This window comes from Nannospalax galili, unplaced genomic scaffold (genome assembly GCF_000622305.1).
Source record: "Nannospalax galili isolate Female #2095 unplaced genomic scaffold, S.galili_v1.0 scaffold14, whole genome shotgun sequence".
In the NCBI taxonomy this organism is placed as follows: domain Eukaryota; kingdom Metazoa; phylum Chordata; class Mammalia; order Rodentia; family Spalacidae; genus Nannospalax; species Nannospalax galili.
In genome coordinates, this window is record NW_008336953.1 from 610,600 (window position 1) to 630,190 (window position 19,591).

Consider the following 19,591-nt stretch of genomic DNA (forward strand, 5'->3'; position numbering starts at 1 on the left):
AATATGAGCATAAATATTTTGAAAAACAAATGTTAAAACTTGGAGATAGCAGAAGTATTTGTTCCTTTAGAAGTAAATGAGGAAACTATCATTCATTTTTGTTGAAGCATCTGTTAACTTACATCCAAAATCTCACAGGAGTATTTGAATGTGTAGATTTCAAAAGTTTCTTGGTCTCTCATTTAAACGTATATTCAGGGGCTGGAGTGATGGCTCCACAGTTAAAAGCACTGGCTGCTCTTGCAGAGCTCCTGGGTTCGCATCCCAGGTTCAATTCCCAGTACCCACGTGGTAGCTAACAACCATCCTTAACTCTAGTTCCAAGGAATCTGACACACTCTTCTGACCTCCATGGGCATTACATGACATGGGTGCACCTACCTACATGCAGGCAAAACACTCATACGCATAAAAAATTAATAAATCAAATATTTAAAAATAAATAAATAAAAGCATATTCAAGGCTAGGCCTGGTAGTACACACATTTGAAGTCCCAGCATTCAGGACGCAGAGGCAGTGGGATCTCTGTGAGATGGATTCCAACCTGGTCTACATAGTAAGTTCCAGGCCAGCTTGGGCTACAGGGAGTTATCCTCCCCCACCTCCCAATATATATATGTTCATATATTTCATATTAGTAGTAATTTTTCTGCTGAAGACTTGTAAGATGTGTGTTATATATTATAACAAAAAATTAGATAAATATAGATGAAACAAAGTACCAGATTCACTACTGAAATAAAACGTAGCGGGGTTTTTTTTGGTCTTTTTGAGACAGGGTCTTCTGTAGCCCCAGCTGGCCTGGAACTTGCTATGTGGACCAGGCTGGCCTCCAACTCACGGAGATCTGCCTGCCTCTGCCTCCAAGTGCTGAGATTAAAGGTGTGTGCCACCAAACTCAAGTAAATGTACCTTTTTCTGAGATGGGGGTCACATTTAGCTAGCCTGGAACTCATTATGTAGACCAAGCTGGCCTGGAACTCAAGTGATCCTCCTCCCTTTGGTTCTTAAGAGCTGGGGTTAAAGTTGTGGCCACCATGCCTGCCTCTACATTATTATTTCTATACCACTTGGAAATGAGTGAAATTTTAATTAACCTTAAATGTAACTTCTTTCTCATTTTGAATGTGACATCAGCAGAATACTGTCTTATTTCTGTAAGACTTATCTACTATCAAAATAGCATTACTTACAGCTGGGTGTGGTGGTGCACACCTTTAAACCCAGCATTCTGGTGGCAGAGGCAGGTGGATCTCTGAGTTTGAGGCCAGCCTAGTTGGTCTACATAGTGTGTTCTAGGTTACCTGGGGCTACAGGGAGACCCTGTCTCAAAAAGAAAAAAAAAAAAAAAAGAGTATTATTTATTTATATTATTTATTTATTAAAGTCTGACCTTTAATACTCTTATGTTGCTAAGGATGACCATGAACTCCTGATCTTCCTCAGCTTTTCAAGTACAGGGATTGTAGTAATGAGCCACTAGGCCTAGATTATTTTTCAGCTTTTAATCTATGAAATACTGATCTATTTAGCACATGTATCACCTGTTTTTTGGGAGCTTTGTAATACTGAAAAATCTTTTCAGCCTCTGTTAAGACATAGTAACAACAACAAAAATATATATATGTTATGATTATAAAACTGAGATAATCTATAAAATTTTTAAGCATTAAAAAAGTATTTGTTGTAGGCTATAGTCAACTTTAATTTTTTTTTTTATAATGTTATGTCTTGTGTATATATGTGTGTTCCCAGCATGCCAAGCATGTGGAAATCAGAGAACAACTTTCAGGAATCTGTTCTCTCCTTCTACCGTGTGGGTCCCAAGGATCGCACTTGGAGCCAAGAACATTGACCTGCTGAGCCATCTTGCCAGCCTCATAGGAAACATTTAATACTAGAAATAAAAAAATTTTTAGTAAGTTTTATGCCTGCATATATGTAAGTGCACCCATGTTGTTCAGAGCCCTCGGAGGACAGAGGAGGGTGTTAGATACCTTGGAACTGGAGTTATGATGGGTGGTTGTTAGCTGCCATGTGGGTGCTGGGATTCAAACCTGGATTTTCTGCAAGAATAGCCAGTGCTCTTAACCATTGAGCCATCTCTCCCACCCCTAAGAATAATTAAAAAAAAAAAAATAGAAGAAAGATAAATGAGAATGAATAAGAACTTTTCTTTTCTCCTCCCCTCTCCTCCCCCAGAACTCCCTGTAGTCCCAGCTGTAGAACTTGCTATGTAGAGGAGGCTGGCCTTGATCTCACAAAGATCTTCCTGCCTCTGGTTCCCAAGTGCTGGGATTAAAGATGTGCACCACCATGCCTGGTTTAAGAACTTCTTTATAGAAGTTAATTGCATGGCAAATTGCAGTTATTCTAAAATCAGTAATGTAATTAAGTTGCTCCTCATGTTTTCTATGTAGGCATAGCCTGACAGTGCCCACACAAGTACAGATAATTTTCTTTCTTTTTTTTAAAGTAATCCACTCTCCTCCCTGACCCTCATACACCTGTTCTTCCCTGGTAACCTCCCCCTCACTATTAAACAGTTTTATAAGTTAACAGAACAGGTGTACTCTTGAAAGATTTAAGGCTTAGATCTATTCTTTTAAACAAGTTATTTTAGAAACAGTTAAAAATGAAACCATCAGATTTCATTTGAAAAGTAATTGTGTGTGTGTGTGTGTGTGTGTGTGTGCGTGCGTGCAAACTTAAGGTAGATTTATATCAAGTTTCTTATACATCTACTCTACTGTAAAAGTTAACACTGAGATTAAATTTTCCTCTCTATTATAATAAAATGCTTTTTTGAGCTTTTGTTTCTAAACACGTTAGTTCAAGTACGATACAGGTTAGATGTGTATGCATGTATGTGGAGGTGGAGATTGAGCTCAAGGGCCTTCTGTTTTATGAAACATAGTATATGTATGGTCAGAGCCGAATCTAAACACTTGTTACATTTGACAAACATGAAAACAAATAATGCAAAATGGGTTGATATGACCCATCTTTTGTTTACTATTGAGGCAAACAAAAACCTTGAGATTCTTAAACCACATAGTGACATGGTGGTTGCTAATGCTATCTGACTAGAGTGAGGTGAGAGCAGGTGTCATAAGAACTGCCTCTTCTGTGATTGTTTTTTCTTAAAAGCAACAGGACACTGTGGCTGGTTTTTCTTTATGAAACTCCATGGAAAGTGGATTAAGAAAATGTAAAGTTTAAATTATGCCACATGATCATATTTTGTTGGAATAAATTCAGTTGAATAATAAAATCAATATTATGTCTTAATGTTAAAGCTTAGAACTTATAATGTAAGGAAACTTTTGTTTCTTTCTGTACATGGGAACATTTATGTCATATCTTCAGTGTTTGAAAGAAGGTTCCCTGCTGCATCAAATTTAGTCTTGCCAGACTTTCTTACGTGTCTGTCAGAAAGAAGACTTCGTTCTTCAGTCCTTCCTCTAACACACAAGGTGTTTGGGGAGAACTGAGGAGCATTGTGATAAAAGGTAGGTAGGTTAAATAAGGCGTATTTTGTATATTAGCAATTATATAAATAATAACAATTCAAGAGTGAATATGTAGTATGTAATACTTCCTATAATATTACAAGTGTTTTAAAGATAATTTTAGAGATGAAGTTGATTTAAGTACTAAACTTTTTCAGATCAAGCTTTGTTATATAGTGATGTCCTAAATTTTATAGTTAACTTTAAAACTCTGTGTTTTGTTTTTTGGGGATTTTTTTGATGGTTGTATTATGTCTGCTGCTTATGGGAACTTTTTCATCCAACCCCTCCCCCTTTCTTTTTTGCTACAGGCAGTTTTTCAGGCACTCCAGGCAGTGTGAAGTCATCTTCTGGAAGTTCAGTACAGTCTCCCCAGGATTTCTTAAGCTTTACAGACTCAGATCTGCGTAATGACAGTTACACTCACTCCCAGCAGTCATCAACCAAAGATGTACATAAAGGAGAGTCTGGAAGCCAGGAAGGGGGAGTAAATAGTTTCAGTTCCTTAGTTGGTCACCCTGTGACCTCAACTGTTATTTCACAGCCTAAAAGCTTTGAAAACTCACCTGGAGATTTGGGTAGTTCCAGCCTCCCTACAGCAGGATATAAGCGGGCTCCAACTTCTGGCCTAGATGAAGAAATAGTAAAGGAAAAGAAAAGGAAAGGAAATAAACAGAGTAAGCATGGGCCTGGTCGACCTAAAGGAAACAAAAATCAAGAGAACGTTTCTCATCTCTCAGTTTCTTCTGCTTCACCAACGTCATCTGTAGCATCAGCTGCAGGAAGCGTCACAAGCTCTAGTCTTCAGAAATCTCCTACATTGCTCAGGAATGGAAGTTTACAGAGTCTCAGTGTTGGCTCCTCTCCAGTTGGTTCAGGTAGGGGTTTGTCCATTTCCCCTCAGTCCAACCACTATCTTCCTCTTGCTTCCAAAAAGTTTTAAGCAGTTGTTATGAATGTATGCTGTGAATTTCTAAACTACATTTATTAACACAATACTTCTTAATTTTTCTTAATGGGTTCTGTTTTTGTTTGTTGAGGCAGGTGCTTACTATATATAGCTCAAGCTGATCTGGGTCACTCTGTAATCCAGGCTGGCCTCAGACTCTTGATTCCCTTGATCAGTCTCCCAAGTGCTTAGATTACAGTTGTCTATTAGCAAACCTGGTTAGTTTTTTCATATATATATATTTTTTAAATTATTGCATTTACTTATTGCCACTGTTGAGGCCCAGAGGCCTTTTTACCTGCTGAACTATCTCTGTGGCACTAGTTTTTTTAATTTCTTAGTGAAAATACCTCACAATCCTAGAAAGAAATTTGATATTTAAATGTTTGGCATTAATCTGATGTTACTTAACTCAATGCAAATAAATAGTACTTTAGTCATCCATTGCTTAGTTTGTTTAAAACCAACCCAGAATTAACATTTAAGTTGTAAATGTTTTCGTACTTTTTTTTTTTTGAAAAGGCTCTTTTGTTAGATTTCATTTTCTAAATAATTGCACATAAATAATACCAATTTCTCTGTCTGGAACTTTCTCTTTTTTGTCTTTTTGAGGCAGGGTCTCCCTGTAGCCCCAGCTGGCCTGGAACTTGCTACGTAGACCAGGCTGGCCTTGAAGCCATAGAGATCTGCCTACCCTTCTTCCTGAGTACTGGGACTAAAGGCATGGCTTAAATTTAGAATTTGTCAGTTACATTTTATTTCAGGTCATACCTGGAATGATTTATTAAAGTTTAAGTACATTTAGTGATTTTTACCATTATTTTTATCTGAAATGAGAGTTGATTGCATAGATTTGAAAGTGATTCCAGATTTATGGAACCAGCCTTTTTTGGGGGTAGGGATTATTTTTACTTTTTTTATTCTAGAACATATGTAACCCAGATAAGCCTGTAATTGACCATGAATTATTGTCTGAGCCCTCTCAGTACTGAGATTACAGGTGTGTACCACCATGCTTACTTGATATGCTTACTTGATGTTGTTTTTACAATAGCACAGTGTTTTCTATGTAATATTCACATCAGTGGAATGCTTCTGTGTAACCTGTAATTTGTGTGGGGTTTTTTTTTTTTTTTGGTCTTTTTGAGTCAGGGTCTCCCTGTAGTCCCAGCTGACTTGGAACTCACTGTGTAGACCAGGCTGGCCTCACCCTCACAGAGATCCACCTGCCCCTTCCGAGTGCTGGGGCTAAAGGCATGCACCACTACGCCTGGTACCCCTTTATGAGGTTTTAAGTGGTAGCATTTATCTGTTGATTTTTTTTTCCCTTCAATTATGAGATAAATGGCTTTAGTAATTTTTTTTTTTTTTAATGTATATGTGTGTATTGCCTGCATGTAGGTAAGTGCACTCGTTCGTGTCCAGCAATGCCTGTGGAGGTCAGAAGAGGCTCTTGGATTCCCTGGGACTGGAGTTACAAACAATTGTTAGCTGCCATGTGGGTGCTGGGATTCAAACCCGGGCCTTCTGCAAGAATAACCAGTGTTCTTAACTGCTGAGCCATCTCTCCAGCCCCGGCTTTAGTAAACCTTTATTTTAAATTTTACCCTTCTGATTTTGGATTTTGAATGGTTGAAATAATGACATTTCAGCTGAGATACACTATTATCATTAATATCAGTTGTATTAGTTCATAGTAAGAGGAGGAAATTGTGTAGAAAATAGATTTAATAAAGAATTCCCATTATATTTTTATATTGTATATTTTGTCAACACAAAATTAAAAAGCATCTTTTAGTAGTTCATACACTAACTTCAGTAACAGACTAATGAGCATTCCAAGGAAGAAGCATACTAGCTGTAGGGTACCACACTAAAGAAAAACTTCATTCTTGGAGTTTAACCAAATGTGATCCCAAGCTGTTCTCCCAAACTGTTGAATAAAGGCCTTCCTCTCACATTTATTGAACTGCACGTCAAGCATGGTATGGGACAGGCATGAACAATCTTTGATAGGGAAAAAGTTGTTTTTCTAACGCTCCTAACTTAGAGCAGCATACAAAGCCACAGTCATCAGTGCTGTCTCTCTTGTTCTCAACATTATACTGAGGCAGGGGCATAGTCGAGTAACAGAGCTGTATGTGTGTTTAGCTTAGCTTGTAAGAGTTGAGTACATCGGGATTCCAAATGACAATAAAACTAATCCTGAGCAAACTGAGTACACAGCATGTTAACAGAAGGGATGTATAGTCCTAAATGTTCTCAAAACATGACTGACAAGTTATGAAGTAAATCAGTTTGTAGGCGTGTTAGTCTTCTCCTGAAAAGTCATCCTCATACATAGACGATCAGATGTGAAAAAGATTTAACTGTAGATACTATGTGTTAGGTTTTGTTAAGTGCTTTGTTATTTAGATCTCATTTCACAGTACTTAGATAAGGGGCTATTACTGTGGCTTGGAGAGCTAATAAATCTGAAGTTTTGAAAGGTAAATAAATTGCCCAAGATGATACAGAGTGTTTGTTTCTAATAGATAGCTCTGGTTCCTGTTGTGGCCGTTTGCACCCTGCTCCTCCCAACTATGGGGGGTTTGTTTCCTTGCTAACACTCAGGTTTTGTGGAGTAAGAGTCTCAGCCTTGGTATTATGGACATGTTAGTTGGGAATAGTCTTTGTGAACAGTACTGTCTTGCATGTTATAGGATGCTTTCCAGAATCCCTAGCTCCTGTTCATAAGATACCAGTAACAGTCCCCCTCATAATAAAATTGTCTCCAGACATTGCTAAATGTCCCCAGGGCTCCAAATTGCCTCCAGTTGAGAACCGTTGTTTCAGAAAGTAGGGGGGTAAAAAAAATTACAGTGAGAACAAAATTCATTAAAAAGATTTCAATATATTGCACATTTGACTAGATATTTTTGTTTCCTTTGAGTTTGTAAGACTTAGCAGTCAGCCTGTGTCTTTTGTCACAAAAAGCAAATTAAACAAATTTTCTCATAAAAAATTAGATTAATAGTAGTTTTAGCAAGAGGCATAATTAAATGCATACCTTGCTGAGAAAATAAAGCTTAAATTTCCTTTTGTGGAGAGAGATCTCCTATGATTCCTGTAATTTTGACACATAGTCTGGAAAAATAGTTTCCAAGTTATATTTGTATGTCTATTTGAAACACATATCTTCAGATTAATGGAATTAAAACTCTTAAATTTACATGCTGGGCGTGGTGGCACACGCCTTTAATCCCAGGACAGGCTGATCTCTGTAAGTTCAAGGCCAGCCTGGTCTACATGAGTTCCAGGACAGCTGGGACTACAGGGAGACCCTGTCTCAAAAAGACCAAAAAAAAAAAACCTCTTAAGTTTACATCCCTCAAAAGATTTTTCTACCTGTTACAGGTTTAAGGAGGTATCTCCTGTCTGGCATTGTTTCTTGTTATATAGCCTTTAGCTATCTACATGGACTCTTAAAGAATTATACTGATCACTTTAATCTTTGGTTATACTTTCCTTTTGGGTGTTTAAGACCATACAGTTGGCCCAGATTACCCAATTTATTTTTACTCTTTAAGGTCATTTGAGGATCTGTTCCTCAAGGGTCACATGGGCTTGGGAGGAGCCCCTGGCTCCTTTCTTTTACCAGTTCCATCTATGTGAAGATAAGTCAAAGGTCTTGCTAGACAGTGGCTGGCTTCACTTGGCAGCATGGAGGAAATGTTTCCTCTGTGTTGACCCTCCTCTTTATAGACTGGACACTGGTTCAAGTCCATCTGGTGGGTCTCCACGGCCTCCTTGATCAAGAGAACAGCTGACTCACCATAGTTACAGGACATTTTGATCGATGCTCCATGGTCCCCTGAACTTAGTCAATCTTGGAGGACAAGGAGCAAATACTGTCCTTGAAGTCCCTCTGACCAGATTAGTATAGGCCTCAAAGTATGTCTGTTAAACATCCAAGAAGGTTAGTTCCACTAGTCTGGTACTTTTAGTTATCTTGTGCTACGTAGATAAAGCTTGGGCAAAAATCAAATGTTCTCAGATAAACCTTGACTAGACACATATTATGTTCCTTGAGCTAGTTGTTATGTATAATTTGTCAGTAGATTGTTGGACTAATATGGTTCCCTCTGTTTTAAAACTAGCTAGGCATTATTTATCTCTTTCATTGTCTAACCCTTCCACCATGTTTTCCCCATTTTTTCCCATTTCTCCCTTAATAATAACCCTTTTCCTATGGTCTCTCCTCTCTTGAGCTCCTTCTTTCCCTTTATCCCCAAGATTCCTTGTATAACCCTTCCTCCCCCCTCCCATTAAAATAACGACATTTTTATACATATCTCCCTTATTAACACCTGCTTCCTACTGTTCTTCGCTTTCAGGTTCTTTCTTTTCTTTTAGCTCCCTGGTTCCTTTTCATTATCCTGGTTTCTGTAGTTATATCTGGATACATACTCACTTATAAGGATTTGATGCTAGGGTCCACGTATGAGGGAGAACATAAGTCATTTGTTTTTCTGAGTCTGTGTTACTTGACTTAGTATAACAGTTTCTAGTTCCATCCATTTTACAGGTTTAGGGAGATTTTAGGCATGGAAATGGTGTTCCTTATAGGGAAAACTTGAAGATGGCATTTTTATGTTAACAGCAGAAAAAAATTGAATTTATATTGCTTTTATCTTATTATTATTAAACATATTAATGTAGAGGGACTTTCTACAAGATAAAATTTTATAAAAATAAATTACTTTAAAACTTTAAATTTTGCCAGGTGTGGTGGTGCACGCCTTTAATCCCAGCACTCCTCAGGGCAGCTGGGGCTACAGAGAAACTCTGTCTCAAAAAGACATCCCCCCCCCAAAAAAAAAACTTTAAATTTTAATTTTGGGACTAGAGAGATGGGTCTGTAGTTAAGAGCACTGGCCGCTCTTTTTTTTTTCCTGTCTTTTTGAGAAGCCGCCACCCCACACCCCCCCACACCCCCGCTTGGAAACTCACTATGTAGACCAGGCTGGCCTTGAACTCAGAGATCCGCCTGCCTCTGCTTTGAGTGCTGGGACTGAAAGCGTGCACCACTATGCCCATCCCAGAGCACTGGCTGCTCTTACAGAGGACCTGGGTTCAATTCCCAGCACTCACATGGCATCTAACAACCATCCATAACTCCAATAATACAGACAGTTGTTAGCCAACATGTAGGTGCTGTGATCTGAGCCCAGGTCTTCTGCAAGAACAACCAGTACTCTTAACCACTGAGCCACCTCCCCAGCCCCATGTTAGTTCTTTAAACAAAGAGATCCAGGAGCACATTTGAACAGACATTGTAACTTTGAACAATACTGTCCTTCTGATGTAAAGAAGTTAGGTTTTCCTTTGAGCTAATTGTAAATTCAGAATTTTTTTAGTGGCTAAAACAGTAGGACACTTTTTCCCAGGTAAAGAAGTTGGAAAGAGAAAATGGGTACTTTGTATAACATCGTCAGTATTTGTTTTTCTTTTCTCTTTTTATAAATTTGTTTTTATTAGATTTTTAAAAATATTTTATTTTTTATTTTATGTGTATGAGTGTATTGCCTTCATGTATGTGAGTGCACCCATGTCGTGCAGTACCACGGAGGTCAGACAAGGGCTTCAGATTCCCCTGGAACTAGAATTAAGGACGGTTCATAGCCACCATGTGGGTGCTGGGAATCGAACCTGGGTTCTCTGCAAGAGCAGTCAGTGCTCTTAACTGCTGAGCCATCTCTCCAGCCCTATTAAATTTTTTTATATTTCATACAAAATATTTCAAACAATCTGAATCATTGCTATAGCCGTGTCCCCACCAGCAACCTCCTATAGTCCCCCACTGAAACCCTTACTCTGTCCTGGGTGTTAAGGCCCACTGTGTCAAGTCAGTGTCCCCAGACATTCCCCAGTGCAAGTCTATCCACTTGCAATTTAGTCAGATCCCTCTCATCTATCTACCCAAAAGAGCATAGGGTGGGGGTTTATTTACAGAGGCGTGGGAACCCCCCATTTATGGCTGCACTGGAAAGTACACACTCAAATATAGATCCTGTGATTTCACCACAGCCACAGAAAATGGTGAGAGAGGGGCCTCCTGGCATTCTCAGCTTCTGTATCTTAGCCCCTCCCCCACATGCAGCTAAGGTTGACTGATTGGGTGGGAGGGGTAACTGACTCCCCCCTTGACTTCTTGATGAGCATGGGAAGGAAGTGTGACTATAGCTTGCCGGCATAATGGTCAGAGTATACTTCCAGTTAATAGTCTACCCCTTCCTCTGGCGCTTACATTCTTTCCACCAACCTCTTCTGCAAAAGTCCCTGAGCCTTGGAGGGGGTGATAGGTGTGGGATGATCTTCCACCTACTGTGTCAAGGCACTCAACTTTTGGGTCTCTGCATTGTCAGTTTTCCATGGGCTGTTGGCCCATTTCAGTGGGATTCCATCTACACCATGCGGAGGCCAGATCCAGGCATTCTCAGGTAGGCTATTGAGATTTTAGCCCCTACACCAATGGAAGTCAGAACAGGTCCTCCTCTTTTGTTAAAATTTTTGAGATAGGGTCTGTCCTAGTTTGTTTCTCCATTGCTGTGACAAAATACTCTGACCAGCATCAACTTGGGGAGGAAAGGGTTTCTTTTATCTTACATCTCCCAGGTCCCAGTTCATCAGGGAGCCCAAGGTAGGAATTCAGGGAAGGAACCTGGAGGCAGGAGCTGGAGCACAGGCCATGGAGGAACACTGCTTACTGGTTTGCTCCCCTGGCCCCTGCTCAGCCTGCTTTTTTAAGCAACACAGGCCCACCTGCCCAGGCGTGGTACCACCCACAGTGGGCTGGGCCCTCCCACATCACTCAGCAATCAAGAAGGTGCCCCATGGACATGGCCACAGGCCAGTCCAATGAAAGTTATTCCCCAGTTGAGGCTCCCTTAACCTAGGTGTGTCAAGTTGACACTAAAGCTATCCAGCACAGTTGACCCCTTGTCAACTTGATGCACAAACACATCACTATTAAACCATAACCTTTCCAGTTCTTGTCCCCAAGATGTGATGTTAACATGAATATCACAACAGAAGACAGTAGAACCTTAAAAATCCCACAGTCCTTAAAAAAATCCACTTAAAAGTCCATAGTCTCGCCAGGCGTGGTGGCGCACAGAGGCAGATGGATCTCTGTGAGTTCAAGGCCAGCCTGTTCTCCACGGTGAATCCAGGCCACCTGGGGCTACAGGGAGTTCCTGTCTCAAAAAGCCCGAAAAAAAAAGTTCATAGTCTCTTTTAAAACTCTTTTAACTGTGGGTAGGCTTCTGTAAGATCCAAAACAAGTACTGTCTTATTTCAAAAGGTAGAATTGGGCACACTTAAGCAAAACCAAAGTCCAGCAAAGTAGCTCGAGGCTGGACATCTGGGATTCACTCACAATCTTCTGGGCTCCAAAGGGTTCTGGCAGCTCCACTTTTCTGACTCTGCAAGCCACAGCACACACAGCTCATCTCGCAGAGCCAGGCCCCTCCATTCCACACCTACTGCCTTCCTCGGTGGTCGTCCCATGATCCTGGCATCTCCATAAAGCTGGGGTCTCCACTGAAAAACTGAGGCTGCACCCTCACCAATGGTCTCTTTTGACCTCTTGGGGTGCAATGCCTCAGATTCTCTACATGACCCCTTCAGCCCTGGGGGCTTCACTACAACTGAAGCTGCACTTTGACCTGTGGTGCTCTCTTTGACCCTTTCAACACTTTCAACACCAGAACCATGCAGGAGACTCTTACACATTACCAAGTCCGGCTTCCAGCTAGAGTCGGAGGTTTGGGTCCCCTCTGTGTGCTGATCCTGAGGAAATACCTCCCAGAAGACTTCACCACAGTGATGCTGGTCTCTTGCTACTTACAGCTGATTTTTCAGCTCCAGCTAACCAGCATCAAATGTCCCAGTAAAGCAAAGGTTTTACTTCAGGTTCTGGTCTGTTCTTAATCACAGCTGATTCTTCAGCCCCAACTGACCAGAACCCACAGATTCTCAATTCAAAACATTACGCAAACAGCCCTGATAGTCTCTGCTTCCCTTTGAAGCTTCACAAGCCAGGCCTCCATTGTTCACAACTCTTTTGGCATAACTGTTCAAGTCCACAGCAACAAATTCTAAGCACTCAATGGCTTTTCCAGCCCAAAGTTCCAAACATATCTACCAGCCTCCCAAAAAAACTGGGTCAGGTCTGTCAGAGCCGTACCCACTCCTGGCAGCAATTTCTGTCCTAGTTTGATTTGCCGTTGCTGTGACAAAATATTCTGACCAATGCCAACTGCGGGGGGAGGTATTTGTTTTACATCTCCCAGGTCACAGTTCATCAGGGAACCCAAGATAGGAACTCAGGGCAGGAACCTAGAGGCAGGAGCTGGAGCACAGGCCATGGAGGAACACTGTTTACTGGCTTGCTCCCCTGGCCCCTTAAGCAACACAGGCCCACCTGCCTAGGCGTGGTACCACCCACAGTGGGCTAGGCCTTCCCACATCACTCAACAATCAAGAAGGTGCCCCATGGATATGGCCACAGGTCAGTCCAATGAAGGCAATTCCCCAGTTGAGGCTCCCTCAACCCAGGTGTATCAAGTTGACACTAAAGCTATCCAGCATAGGGTCTCCCTATGTAGCCCCAGCTGGCCTGGAACTCACTATGTAGACCAGGCTTGCCTTGAACTCACGAAAGATCTGCCTACCTCTGCCCCTTGAATGCTGGATTAAAGGTGTGTGCCATGACGCCCAGCTCAGTAATTGTTTTTCATGGTGCTCTTTTTTTATTTGTTTTAGTGATAGGATGATCTTCAGAAGGACAGGTCAGATATGATCCACTTCCATAATATCTTCATGAGATTAGGGTCTTTTTGTCATGTTGGCCACTAAGTCTCCACTACCAGTCAGCACAGTGCTTTAAACATAACATAAAAGATTACATTTGGAGCAGGGCGTGGTGGCGCATGCCTTTAATCCCAGCACTTGGGAGGCAGAGGTAGGCGGATCTTTGTGAATTCAAGGACAGCCTGGTCTACATAGTAAGTTCCAGGACAGCTGGGGCTACAAGGAGACCCTGTCTCAAAAAGACCAAAAAAAAAGAAGATTGCATTTGGAGCTGGGCATGGTAGTGCACGCCCAGCTCCTGGGAGGCAGAGGCAGGTGGATCTCTGTGATTTCAAGACCAGCCTGGAGTACATAATGAGGCCCAGGCCAGCTTGAACTATATATAGGAAGACCTTGTCTCAAAAAAGTAAAAAAAAAAAAAAAAAAAGAAAGAAAGAAAGAAAAGAAAATCCCATACAAACAAAAAATTATATTTGGAAAATCAAGTTAACATTACTATCATTACTAGTAAACATTGAGTGCATATTGTGGGAAATAGTACCCTTTGTAATTTTGAACCTGTCCACTAAGTGTTTACAGTTAGGCTTCAATAGAAATAATTTTACTTGTAATATCACAGGCCGGTTTAGGATGAGAGTATTAAGTGGGAAAAGACTGGGGAGATTATATTATATTTGGAGTAGGCAGAAAAAGGTGATTCAGTAATATTGCCAGAAAAGGAAGTAAATGTATATTTAAGAGATAAGCCTAAATAGAAATAAGAAGCTTGTGTTTTTTGACATAGTTGGAGATGACATTGACTGAATAGAGTGGGGGTAGATGGTTTCATTAGTAGATGAATGCCAGGCTAAAGAAATAAGAGTAATAGTCTAACAGTTTTCACCAAGGACATTCTGGATTTCTTATAATTTATCATTACTTCAGAATTTCTTTAATGGATAAGAAAAAATCCTCATTGAGATTATAGTAATTGTACTGTCTTATGTATGAGGTGACTGAAAGGTTTCTAAAGAACATTGAAAGTACTCTGGTTTAATCCAAGCTGGAGAGCTGCTCTTGCTGTTGGAAAAAGTAAGGAGAAAAAAAAAATACGAAAGGGTCTCCCTGGGCACAACGTAGACCAGACTGGCCCTGATCTCACAGCAGTGCACATACACTGCTGCACCCAGCATTTTTTTGTTTTTTTAAAGATAAAGCCTTACGTAGGCCAGGCTGTCCTGGAACTCCCTTCCAGCCTCCCAAGTGCTGGGGTAGTAATAGCTCTGTGCCACCCTGTCTAGCTTTATATTAAGCTTCTGATGCAGTTTCCTGTAGATTATCTTTTGGGATCTGAGCACTTGGCGGGGGGTGTCTTTTTGAGACAGGGTTTCCCTGTAGCTCCAGCTGGCCTGGAACTCTATGTAGACCAGGCTGGCCTTGAACTCACAAAGATCTGCCTGCTTTTGTCTCCCAAGTGCTGGGATTAAAAAACATGTGCCCCACCATGCCTACATGTACTCCTATAGGCCAAAAGAGGGTATCAGATCCCTTGGAGCCATAGTAATGGTTGTGAACTATCATATGGGTGCTGGAATTTAACATGGATCCTCTACAAGAGTAGCAAGTGCAACCAGGCATGGTGGAGGCAGAGGCCAACCTGGTCTGTATAGTGAGTTCCAGGCCAGCTGGGGTTACAGGGAGACCCTGTCTCAAAAAGACACACACACACACACACACACAAGTGCTCTTAGCCACTGAGCCATCTCTCCAACTCTGATATCTAATATCTGGTGTCTTTTAAAACTTTGAAAATTAATACTTAACAACATTTGGACGAGTTGAACTTACACTTTATCTCCCCCATATTATAAGAATTTGTAATTTATAGGGCTGGGAGATGATCTGCTAAGTGGATAGAGTCAGGTCTCTAGAATGCTGTGTAAAGGTAGATGTAATGGTATGCATCTCTAATCCCAGTGGGCCTTTGGAAAAAGGTGGGAGGCAGAGATGGTAACCCCCAGGAGCTCTTAGGCCAGCTAGCCTGGTGTATACAGTAGTGAACAATTAAAGACCTTGTCTCAAGCAAGTTTGAAGGTGAGGGACTGACACTCGTGGTTGTCCTCAGACCTCTACACGCTCCTTCACATTCAGGCACACATACCACAGACACATCAAGAAAAAGAATAAAGAAAAGAGAAAGAAGCAAGCTGGTGCGAGTGCTCTGTAAAGCTGATGTTTGAACCCTTATGAAGGTGGGAGAGACCAACTCCACAGGGTTGCCCTCCTGCCTCCACGCACTTGCACACACAGCAATAAATAAACTTTTTACAGAATTAAAAAGAATTTATGATTTACTAAAGTAAAAACTGGATAATATTTTCTTCACAAAAAGATTAATGTTTTGTTCTTGGAGAAAAATCTTGTATTCATTAAGTAACATGAAGTTGGTTTAGCATTTATTTCTTTTCTTGCCCTTTGAACATATATCATTCCCTATCTTTAAAATCAAAAGCCTTAATTTCTTACCATTGATAAAACAAGATACTTGGGAATCTATTTACATACTGAAATTCTTTGGTGGTGATAAATTCTACAAAATGAGGTTGTGGACAGATTCTTTTGTGATAATTTCAGAGACAAGTTTGTAAAATGAATAGAATATATAGGAGTTAAGTTTCTACTAAAAGATTGCTAACAAAGATTTTTTTTTTTTTTTACTAAATAGATATAGAAATCTTACCTGTTTAAGTTGGTTATGTTGAGTTGTCCTTGGGGAAATATTTTAAACAGCAATAAAGATATTTTAAACAAATTAGGTTATTTCCTAATTTTTCTTTTACTTTTAAAAATGTTTGGGGGTGGGGGGGCATGGGGCGGGTAGGCAGGCGTGAAGATCAGAGTACAATTTTCAGATTTCTCTCCTTCCACCGTGTGGGGCCTGGGGGATCAACTTAGGTGCAATCACTCTTACCTAATGAGCTACCTTGCCATCCCAAATAAGGCAATTCTAAAGATAAATTTTAGTCCAATAAACTCAAAATAGTAGTTACTGATAGAGCATTGTAGACCTAGGAGTAAGTATAGTGAGTGAGCCCATTTTAAGCATGTCTCAGTAACTAATGTTCATAATTTTGTATAGCTTGGTTACCTAGGTTCGTAAATGAAAATTGTGTTCAACATTACATTATTGTGGAAATTGAGTTATACCTTGGAATTTGTTCTTGGGGGGATTGTCTCCTTTTCTTTTTGACTGTGATGATTTTTGAGTGTTTACTGGCCCTATATTGTGACTCTTTCTACAAAAGTGATCAAAGGCCAGAAGAGCCACATTTTTTTTTTCCTGTTGAGACAGTCTCATTGTCAGTGTCCTTTGATTATCTTAAAGGGCTGCCATTTCTCTGTAATATACCATGTCAGTCCTCTTCAGGAGACCCAACTCCTTTTACATTTCACTTCTTTTTTTTTTTTTTTTTTTTTTTTTCCGTCTTTTTGAGACAGGGTCTCTCTGTAGCCCCAGCTGACCTGGAAGTTACTTTGTAGACCATTTCACTTTTATTTGGTTCATTAGTGATTGAGACAGTAAGGTAGAGAATTCCTCCAATAGATCTTATTTCTGAGTGTCACCTGGAAAGGAGTTAAAAGTCTATGTTGTTTTTACTTGATTGTTCTAAAGTGGACTAAACATTTTGAATTTTTAAAACTACATTTAGTATAGTAAGCTCTTTTACCAGTATACTGATTTCTCGTCTTAACCCCAAGTTAACTTGGTGGAACCATCATGAGACTAAAGTTTAGGGATTTTTTACTTTTTTTCTGGGTGTTTTGTTTTTATTTTGGGGGGACAGTTCCTCATATAGCCCTGCCTCAAGCTTGTTATATAGCTGAGGCTGTCCTGGAATTCCTGATCCACCTGCTAAACGCTACGCTTCCAGGTGTGCACTGTCATACCTGGCATGAGACTAGAGTTTGGATGAGCATGTGTAGATGTGTAAGTGACAAGGCTTTGTTGTACATAGAGTTCTTAGGGGTGAGCTGAGTGTGGTTTAATGCTATCACACATAAGTCATAATGGATTTATACTTACATATAAACTACCTATTCTTAAATTCTGATTTCTAATTAACCACAATATTCAGATGTTTTTGTTAAACTGTTCCTATCTACTGAATTATCTTAAGGTGGTACATTGCTAGCTATGCTACCTTTTATTAAAGAAGCCTGTCCCAGGTTCATTTCTGTTGCTGTGTTAGAATATCTGACAAGTATCTTCTTAGGGGAGAAAAGAGTTTATTTCAGCTTGTAATTCCATTTTACAATCTATCAAGACAGGAACTTAAAATAGTCAATATCACATCAACAGTCAGAGCACAGAGAAGTGAATCATGGATGCTCGCTCGCTTGTGCTCAACTTCGTTTTACCACTCTGATACAGTTCAGGACTCCCTCCCTAAGGAGTGTGCTTCCATAGTGGGCTGTCTTCACACATCATTTACCTTAGGACAGTCCCATGGGCTTTGCTGCCAGGCTAGCCCGGTTACCCTAGTCACTTTTGTTGCTGTGACAAGCACCATGGCCAAAAGAAACCTGGGTAGGAAAGGGCTTATTTTCACTGAGGGAAATCACAGCAGGAAGTCAAGCCGAAGCCTGGACACAGGAGCTGAAGCAGAGAACAGACAGGAATGCTGCTGGCTGGCTTTCTTCCCTTGGCTCGCTCAGCTTCATTTTTAATCCAGCCTGGGCACTAGGGCACTCCTACATCAACAAGCAATCAAAAGATATCCCACAAGCCAGTCATGGGATGCAGGTAGCTCTCTGTTAGATCGAGGCCAACCTGGTCTACATATCGAGTTCCAGGCCAGCTGGGGCTACAGGGAGACACAATTGCAAAAAGGACACCTCCAAAAAAAATTCCACAGGGAAGTCTGATGGAGGGAATTCCTCAACTGTGGGTTCGTCTTCCTAGGTGACTCTAGTTTGTATCAACTTGACAAAACTAACCAGCACACCAATGTAGACAATTCCTTCTTTCTGCCTTGAAACTCTCTTCCCAGATGATTTTCCATTGTATGAAGTTGACAATTAAAACTAACCTTCACAAAGCTGTTCACAGATATTTGATATGCACATTGATATGTAAACCCTTATGTCTTTTTCTTAACCTTTATGTATACACAGTTTGCCATTAATATTTGTGAGAATTATGTTTAATTTCCCTACCTTCACATCCCAAATATTAGCTTATAGTTTTTGTTCCTGTAGTTTTATTTGACTTCCTAAAATTGTCTTTTATGTGAAGTTCCCCCATTTTTCTGGTCTGTTTCTTTTTCTGCCCTTGCATCACTAGCAATTATTTGCTTATTTCCTTTCTTCCTTCCTCCCTACAGAAATTTCCATGCAGTATCGACATGATGGAGCTTGTCCAACAACTAGTAAGTTCTCCAGCTGGATTAGTTACCCAGGCATTTTGATTTAGTTAGTGCCTTTTCTAATGTATTATTCCACCTTTGGATGTCTAAATTTTACTTTCCAAAATGCAGTAGGTGCTTTATTGAATAGATATCTTTCTCCTACAAAAATAGCTTGACATACTGCTTTCTCTTCTGTTTAGGATCATCTTTGCTATAGTTAAATATTGGACCTTTTTGTTATTATTGGTCATTTATTTTAGGGCTTCCATTGTAGAATTGTGACTTCTGCCCTTGCTGACAGTTTCACTATTTTAGTTGCTATTAGCCTTGATGTTAATATTAATTTTTCCGATATTTGTATAGCAGCATTAGGTAGCTTCATGTTTGGACCTCTACATGAGTTGAGTGTTAGGCCAAAGTCACTAAGAAATGAAAGTGTTTGATACGGTTCAAGATATGATGAAATTGGTTTTTTTCATTATAAGAACTGTTGCTGATTATGCTATAAGTCAGATAATTATATCCCATAGAAGTTCACTTTTGGCAAGATATTGCATAAATTACTAAATAGTTTTTAAAGTGATCTTTTAAATATATATATATAAAACACTCAAAGCATCACTATTACAAAATGCATCTAACAATATATCTCCATTTACTTGATAATATATTAGTAAATGGAATATACCACTTAGAAATTTGTTATATTAAAAAGGATTAAAGCTAGGCCGGGCGTGGTGGCGCACGCCTTTAATCCCAGCACTTGGGAGGCAGAGGCAGGCGGATCTTTGTGAGTTCAAGGCCAGCCCGGTCTACATAGTGAGTTCCAGGACCTCTGGGCCTACAGGGAGACCCTGTCTCAAAAAGACCAAAAAAAAAAAAAAAA

The 19,591-nt window shown here is 40.1% G+C and overlaps 1 protein-coding gene across 11 annotated transcripts in view; it reads left to right on the top strand.

The window, feature by feature from the left end:
• The window catches only part of Mllt10 (MLLT10 histone lysine methyltransferase DOT1L cofactor), a 193,024-nt gene that overhangs the window by 125,867 nt on the left and 47,566 nt on the right, over nucleotides 1–19,591 (top strand). For 10 of the 11 annotated variants that reach the window (XM_029562886.1, XM_029562888.1, XM_029562890.1 and 7 more), the window contains 2 exons: nucleotides 3,825–4,391; nucleotides 18,682–18,726. In XM_029562886.1, the coding sequence (XP_029418746.1) occupies nucleotides 3,825–4,391; nucleotides 18,682–18,726 (612 nt within the window). The remainder of the gene's footprint in view (nucleotides 1–3,824; nucleotides 4,392–18,681; nucleotides 18,727–19,591) is intronic. The other variant, XM_029562893.1, reaches the window with a different exon arrangement.